The sequence below is a fragment of the Asterias rubens genome, chromosome 10 (assembly GCF_902459465.1).
Source record: "Asterias rubens chromosome 10, eAstRub1.3, whole genome shotgun sequence".
Taxonomy (NCBI): Eukaryota; Metazoa; Echinodermata; class Asteroidea; order Forcipulatida; family Asteriidae; genus Asterias; species Asterias rubens.
The window spans coordinates 17,584,818-17,593,147 of record NC_047071.1 but is presented as its reverse complement, the minus strand read 5'-3'; the positions used below and the strand labels follow the sequence as shown (position 1 = coordinate 17,593,147).

Here is an 8,330-nt window from a genome sequence, read left to right as displayed (position 1 = left end):
TCTCCCCGTTCTGACATGTCTCTACTGCACTGCAATGTTGTTATGTTATTATTGCACGCAAAACAACAAAGCATTCACTGCAGTGTGCTAACATAGGCCCTTCTCGAAACCACGGCTACGGCTTTGGATTCGGATTCAGGCTTCGTCCTCTCGTCTGAAGCCATGAGGGCGTACGCATTACGCAAAGCACAACCGTGGGTGGTGGGGCCTAGCTAGCCTGAACCGAATCCAAAGCTGAAACCGTATTTTCGAAAAGGGAATGAACCTGTTGAAGTCGTATGGTGCGTCACTTTTATAATGTGATAGTGTAAGCGTACGGAGTACATGTACCAGACAGGGTGAGATTTTTAAAGGCCTTAAAGGGGCAGTCTCTCCCAGCCTTTAATCTCACCATATCGCAATGTAGACAGTGTCAACTTAGTAGGCACAACGGGTAAGCATTGGCGGGATATATTTTCCAGTTTATTTTGTTTTATTTTTTTGCATTGGAGGAGGAAAACAACTTAGTCGGTTTTCCTTTTTTGGGGGCAAATTGAAATTTATAAATGTGTTTAGAAATTTATTTATTATTTATAAAGTAAAACAAAAAAACTGTTGGCAAACTTTCGGCACAAGGTGGCGCTCTTGTATTTTATTTGAGGATGAAAACGCAATTTGGCGTGACACTTAATTGGTTATCAAAATATTAAGAACATTTTAAGTTTTAAATAAAGTTTTCAATCAAAACCAAACCGACATAAGAAACTAAACCACCATGGTTTTCTCCCGAAGAGGAGCAGAGTATACTGTTCGAAACGTCGAGACCAAACCGGCCCTTTTCAGAGCCACCAATCCTTCAAAAGAGATTTTACCCATGGCTGTACCCGCAAGCTTACTATTAATCTTTATATTTGTAGTTACTCATTAAACCACCATGGTAGAAACACAAAGGGGACTATTGGGACGCTTGGTGGCAGCAGACTTACCAGGTAAAATCCATTGTTCTCGGCAAGTGCGCTCAGAACTACGTAAACAAGGGAATTGACCTGGTACGTCTGCTGCCACCTAGCGTTCCAAAGTCTCCTATAGTATGCATCTACACTCATTTTGATAGAAGGATTGAAACAAAAACAAAGGTATCCGTACACTTTATCACCCGTCTATATAGGTGCAATAAATTTAATTTTATTATTAGCAACTTCGAAAGGAGCAACCCGTTGATTAATAATTCAGTTTCATCTGAACAATTTTGCATAAAAATTGCATTGAAATGGTTTCTGAACTTTAAAGTAAAAATGAACTGATGGCTCTCCGTGATATAAGAATCTTTATTTGTACAAGTGTTAACAGATAATATATAAAAGACATCCAATATTACTGTTGTGATACTGCTCCTCAGAACAATATCATTTGTACGAATTACTCAATACAAAGACTCACGGAAGACGATTTGTTGTTAACTTCTTCTGCACACAGTCTTTTTATTTCTACATATGTCTTTTAACATAGAAGTGCGCCCTAAGGTGCCCTAGATAAGAATAACTCATTTACTTTTCCCATCCCTCTTTTATTTCCCTTGAATTCCTTGAGGAGTGGTCATTCCTGGAATGAGGCAAGAACCACATCCTTGAGTCCAGGTAGGTCACTGACCACTGACCTCCACACCCACCTCAGTATTCTAGGAATACCCATTACTACCACAATGACCTTCTCACCACCAGGCTCTGGGTGAAAGTTCGGTCATGACTAATTATGACATCACAATTACCATATACACCATTATTATATAACAACTTAAATTTGGTTTGCGGTAAAAAATAACACCATATTATCTACAATTGCCAGAGATTTTGTTCTTAGAACTGTCTTGCTAATTGCTATTATATTCTACTACCGCGGAGTAGACTTATCGGATTGTTCGGGAGACTTCGCAGTTATGAAAATAACTGTCCTGCTTTTTTACAACCACCCGGGCGGAAGGTAAAGCAAATTGACTACTACTTTAGCTTGATCTTTATTAGCTGCACTGCCAAGGAGCGAGTTAATTATTATAAAATGCTAAAAGGGTGCACAATTTTAGGTAAGTGCGTAAATCAAGTACAATCATCATATTTGTCAAACTAGACGTACAAATAATAATCCTACCCCCCCCCCCCCCCCCAGAAGGGCAAGTAGAAGAAGAAAGAAAACGGGTAACTATATAAGTGGTTATATGGCAAAACCATAGGTATATGAAGAGGGCATAATACTACGAATTGAAAAGGGGCTGTATACAATTCCGGAAATGAATGGGGGCAACGAGGAATGGCCGGTTAGTATCTCTTCAATAGTACTCAGCATGTGTGTATGGGCACTGCGATATCAGACCCTGTTGTCCTGAATTATTCTGTGCCACAGGGGTCTGTACTGGGCCCGCAGTGGTAACCGATTAGAGACGTCATCCTGAAAAATCGGGTTTACATAACATAATGACCAGTGACACGTTACTTGGTTGCTTGGCAGTTGTCCTCCTGAAACTTCCGCTGGGGAACTTCTTGACAAGGAGGGTCAATGTGATCGTTGAGGAGGTAATCGCTGATGACCTTAAATGGAAATACACTGTTCACCCCCCCCCCCCCCCTCCGCACAACCTCATCGGCATCTCGATGTCCATCCATAGGAGAACAATGAGTATAGGCCTGCATCAGTTAAAGACAGTGGACATAACTATTGGTAATTACTCAAAATAGTTATTAGCATAGCTGTTGATAGTACAAAACATTGTAACAAACGACTCCCTCTCAAGTAGCGTACTTTTCGAGAAAGAAAAGAAGTAATTTTCCACGAATTTGATTTCGATACCTCAGATTTAGAATTATAGGTCTCGAAATCAAACATGTGAAAGCACACCACTTTGTGCGACAAGGGTGTTTTTTTTTTCATTTTTAACTCGCAACTTCGACGACCGATTGAGATCAAAATTTTCACAGGTTTAATATTTATGCATATGTTGAGATACACCAAGTGAGAAGACTGATCAGTGACAATTACCAATAGTGTCCACTCTCTTTAAACTCCATGGGATTAATGGCGGGAACCCGGTGGTACATCAACCGAAAGGTTGAAGTACGGATAACTAGGCACGAACTGATCGTCAATGACGTAATCCTCATCGTTCCTTGCGTTGGCCAGTCTCTCTGTTTTGCCAACAGCCTCCTCGTAACTTGGGGGCGGAGCTTCACCACCAAATGGAGGGGCTAGACGTAAACAAAAATAATCAAAGGGATTTAGGGAACATTGTTTATTGAAATAAAACCGCTTTATTGTGGGAACAAAAAATTAATGTGAGCGTCCAAAATATATGAAGGAAAACAAAGAATGGGCCTGCAGTTTTGAAGTCAAGCAGTATCCCGGTGCCGTTTACGGCGATACCACAGCACATTATTCTTTTAAGGAATTCGTCTTTATGTGCAAAATAGGTTTAGGAAAGGAACAAATCTTACCCGATGCTGCCATTGCTTTGGGGTAGTCTGGTGCCGTCGCAATAGCCGAAGGGTACGGCATACTTGCTGGTGGCGCAGTTGGTAAAGAAGCAGGGGTCCGTGCACGGAGAGGCACCGTACCAATTACTATCGGAAACTTCAACTTTCCGTTAGCGCCCTTACACTGATCAACACATTCAACAAATGTAAGAAATCGTTATGAATTTTAATGTTTGTTGGGACCAAAAAAATATAGCTACAGCAATTCTTACAAAATAATTTATAAATTTAGACAAAGTGGTTTACATTTTGTTTCAAATCCCTATACTTTGATGGACCTCTTGTGTTCTCATCAGATCCATACGCTCTTCCTATTTTTCATAACACATTTTCATCAACATCATTATCAGGTTGAGCTTGTTCGTTGTCCATTGCATTTGGGAGATCTTCGAACCTGCATCCGGTATCCTCCATCAATAATATCAAGATAGGTCTTCTTTGGGCGTCCTGGTGTTTGTTTGCCATGGGTGGGTTTCCATAGTAGAATATCCCCAGCGAGTTCCTCTTTGTTACGCCACAAACCGCATTCTTTGTTGTCGAATGGATTTGCTGATTCGTGGAATTTTCCCTATAATAATTATAAATCGTTGATACACAAACGTTCTAAACTTACCTGAATGGAATACTCTATATCAATGATGTTGCACCCAGGTAATCCCGTAGGTGGTACCGGAGGAATGGGCATCGGACCCAGGCTAAAGTCTGTCACCCTGCCTCGAGGAGTCGCTACCCTGACATTCACAGCACCAAGGATGTTATCCACATGTTTCGTTTTGATTGATTTCGAATAAAACGTTATTCTCTGAAATAGGGGCGTTCATACAAACAACAAATGAAAACTTCTGAGGAAGTGAAACTGATGAAATAAATATCAAACATTACAGAAAAAGAAGTAAGGACAAAAAATCGCCTAAGATCACAGATTTACATAAATCTCGCTCAGTATAGCGTTTTATTCATGTTTGGCCATTGTGCGTACACTGCCAGCAACTGTTTTGTTAGCAAAAACGAATTCTGCAATCCTTTAAAAGTAATTGATGCCCATACCTGCATAAACTTGGCGTGAAAATCACACGATTCTTCCCTGTCACGGTTGTCAACTTGGCCAGTGAGGTATATGCTCTCTCCGGGGACGTAGCCTTGTTTTGGTAAACCGACGGTAATTGATTCTTCCACAGTGGATCCACATCCACAACAGTTGACGAGCTTCATCGTCCTCTCGACTCCTGACTGAACAAAAGACACACACAGAATGATGAATGGACAACAATTGTGATTGGTTTTTATCCCGCTATTTGAGGGTTTGCACACAATAGGAGACTTTTGAACACTAGGTGGCAGCAGACCTACCATGTAAATGTCCCAAAAGTCCAACATTAAAGTTTTAGGGGTTTGCACTGTGGTCAACCTGTTTAATTGTAAAGAACACTACAATCCGCACTTCCATACTTTTGTTTAACTAAAACGAGAACAAGTTTAAGGAAAAGAATATTGAAGACACAAATCTGGGATATGTCTAGTGAAGGCACAAACCTGCGCTTGTGGTATGAGATTCAAGTCCACCATGGGTCCGGTCACACTAAACAGCTTCTCTCTTTTGAAGGTTTTATTGGAAAAGGTCCTGATGAGCGACAGCGTCGTCTTCACTTTGTACCTCACGTACCCATATTTGTGTTCGAATGGAGACGGCAACATTCCAATAGGGAGTTGAAATGAAAAGGGGTAGGCATGGGTTCCTGGTGGAATGTTCAGCTTATTAGCAGAACGCTGATGTTTCCCTGTAACGTTTTATAAGTAATATTCCGTTATAGTTTATAAATAATGTTAGTGGGATTTGAAATTTTGTGTAAGATATAACAGGAGAGGTTTGCGGTATAATAGCAATGATATTTTGCGTTGGCTCTAAAAAGAACCGTTGTAACGACCCAACTTTTCCATTGGAAGTCGCGTTTATCAAACAGTTAAATATTCAATGCCATTCTAGGTTGCACTAGCACACACGTGGTTTATGGTTTGAACCACAATACGCATCTCTTAATATGTATGCATGACGTCATAATTCTTACCCAAAATGAGGCTATGGGCGCATGTTCCCCTCACTTGCAGTGGCTGCGCCCATCGCCTCGTTTTGGATTAGCATTGTGACGTACCTCGTAAATAATATTAAGAAAGGCGTATGGTCCTGGAAGCACACAAAGTTGTTCAACACGGGTATTTTTTCATTTCATTATTCTGTGCTTGCAGTGGTAACTAATTCAGCCCAAAATAAGGTTCGCTGGTTTGTTATTTTTTGCATTATGTTTGGATACACCATGATAAGATTGGTCTTTGGCAGGAGACTTTTGGGACGCTTGGTGGCAGCAGACTTACCAAGTAAATTCCAGTGTTCTCGGTAATGTGCGCATGCTCAGAGCTACGTAAACAATGGAAGTTTACCTTGTAGGTCTGCTGCCACCTAGCGTTCCAAAGTCTACCATTACCAAACGATGTCCAAGCCTTGGGGCCTCCCCGTAAATCGTTTCAGTATAAATTTCAAGATAATATTTGAAGGCAGTGGACACTATTGGTATTTGTCAAAGACTAGCCTTCACAGTTTGTGTATCTCAACATATGCATAAAATAACAAACCTGTGAAAATTTGAGCTCAATCGGTCATCGAAGTTGCGAGATAATAATGAAAGAAAAATAACCCTTGTCACACAAAGTTGTGTGCGTTTAGATGGTTGATTTCGAGACCTCAAGTTCTAAATTTGAGGTCTCGAAATCAAATTCGTGGAAAATTACTTCTTTCTCGAAAACTATGGCACTTCAGAGGGAGCCGTTTCTCACAATGTTTTATACCACCAACCTCTCCCCATTACTCGTCACCAAGTAAGGTTTTATGCCAATAATTATTTTGAGAAATTACCAATAGTGTCCACTGCCTTTGAGGATTAGACTTCAGAATCCTCTCAGAATAACAAAGTAGGAGTAATAAGATATACCTTTGCCAAAGATCACGAAGATGGTGTCAAAGTATCTCTCCTTCTTGGTGTGGGTCCTTGTATGCGAATGACTATTCCCGTCTGAGTCAGTGCTGTGTTTAGTGGTTGTCCACTTTGTTTTAGCTTTCCCTTTAAACTTCACCCATATTCCTGACCATCAAAAAACCGTTGAAACAAATAAAAAGCAGAGTATCCGGCAAAAAGAAAACATATTTTTGGCGTCCCGGCCGCACCCTTGAGACGGCCTCCTTTTTTTTTCTCTCTCTCTCTCTCTTTTTTTAGTACAAAAACAGATACAATTAATTAATCTCCCATCCCCAGACGATTTAAAAAATAAAAAAAAGCCCAGGCGGTGTTCTTTAAAAATGTGTCCCGCGGCCATTTTGGAAAAGCAATTTTTATGAACTTTTGTTTGCCCAAAAAGTTGTTTTGTTTGTTTGTTTTTTTGTTTTGTTTTTGGGGGGCAGAGCAAATTAAAGCCATTATACACTTTCGGTAAACAGAATTGTCCAAGTCCCACACTTCGTGTATCACAACTTATATATAAAATAACAATCCTGTGGAAATTTATGCTCAATCGGACATCGGAGTCGGGAGAAAAAAACGGGAAAACCCACTCCTGTTTTCGCGCGTTTCGCCGTGTCATGACATGTGTTTATAACAAATCCGTAATTCTCGCGCTAACGAGAATTTATATTGTTTTACCGTTTTCTCAAAAAGTAAAGCATTTTATGGACTAATATTTCAAGAGAAGTCTTTCACCATTACCTTCTGTAAACCCTGTAAATTATTTGTAAATCTGTGAACTTTTTTTTTTCTGTACCGAAAGGGTCCAATGGCTTTAAATAAGTGTCGCTATTTAAAACATCCACAGCCAGAGAATTTCACAACTTTCCAACCACGGTTTCTACACTTGGCATGAGACACATAAATGATACTGTTCCCTTGAGTTTATTTATATAAGGATGCATGTGAATTCTTTATTAACTTAGATGATAAGTCTCTCTCTCTTGCTTGTGTTTATTTTGTTTTGCTTTTCCTGTCTAATTCTCCGAAATTTGGAAGAAAAGTTACCTCCACCCCCCCCCCCCGGTCGTTTTCACTTCATGTATTTATTTTATTTATTTGTTAATTTTCCGCAAGTGTTCAAAACAGGGCAGAAAGAATACGAGAGTTAATCTCAGTTTTCGATGATAAGTGGGGAAGCCCCCAAAATGGGGCAAAACGACGCATCAGAGAATAGCCACTGGATCAAACCCAATCCTATCCAAAAGGCTCAGTTCTATTTCGCAAGACAGAGTTGGAAATGTATAAAAACCACTGAGCCACACCCTGATAAAACTGTGGTTTTTCTACGCCTATCGTCACATACCTTGTACGTTCTTCAAACCCTCCTGGTCGCGGTTTGAGTCTACTTGTACGATAACCTGGCCACTGATGACGTCACCAGAAGAAAATACGTTCGTGTTACTATCGAACGCAATCGCCAGTGTCCTAAGTCTGCTCATGTTTCTGTCCTTAGGTCGTCTTAAAACGCCTCTTGTAGTCTTGACTGTGTAGGCATATGCCTACTGTTATGTACACTGTTGTGCTAGCTTAGTGCTTTGAGTATGAAGTGAAAACAACTATTCATATGAATCCCGTACACAGAGATGTATAGCATATCCGCATGACTAACGAAAAAAACATTTATTACCAGTAGTAATGCACAATGAGTCGTTTTCCCCCAAACAAGGTCACTGAGTTCAATTCCAGTGCTGCTGAGTTCACATAGCAGCGCCACAGCCACAGATGGAGCGGCACAAATTGCACGCATGCAAACAAATGGGAAATATCACTATATGTT

General features: G+C 40.3%; 1 protein-coding gene across 1 annotated transcript; it reads right to left on the bottom strand.

Moving 5' to 3' along the window:
* Positions 1-2,952: 2,952 nt before the first annotated feature.
* Positions 2,953-8,221, bottom strand: LOC117296126 (arrestin domain-containing protein 3-like). Its single transcript, XM_033778999.1, has 7 exons — positions 7,857-8,221; positions 6,485-6,634; positions 5,034-5,278; positions 4,548-4,730; positions 4,114-4,302; positions 3,462-3,624; positions 2,953-3,215 (listed from the first exon to the last, which is right to left on the bottom strand). The coding sequence occupies exons 1-7, from the start codon at positions 7,990-7,992 to the stop codon at positions 3,043-3,045; spliced, it is 1,239 nt and encodes a 412-aa protein (XP_033634890.1). The 5' UTR covers positions 7,993-8,221; the 3' UTR covers positions 2,953-3,042.
* Between the last annotated feature and the right edge of the window lie 109 nt (positions 8,222-8,330).

Bases quoted from the DNA above. Each gene is read 5' to 3' on its own strand.
- LOC117296126 (XM_033778999.1), bottom strand. From the start codon at position 7,992: ATGAGCAGACTTAGGACACTGGCGATTGCGTTCGATAGTAACACGAAC. The intron at 6,635-7,856 runs GTATGTGACGAT...TTTGATGGTCAG, and splicing joins GGGTTTGAAGAACGTACAAG to GAATATGGGTGAAGTTTAAA. The intron at 4,303-4,547 runs GTATGGGCATCA...CCCCTATTTCAG, and splicing joins TTCACGCCAAGTTTATGCAG to AGAATAACGTTTTATTCGAA.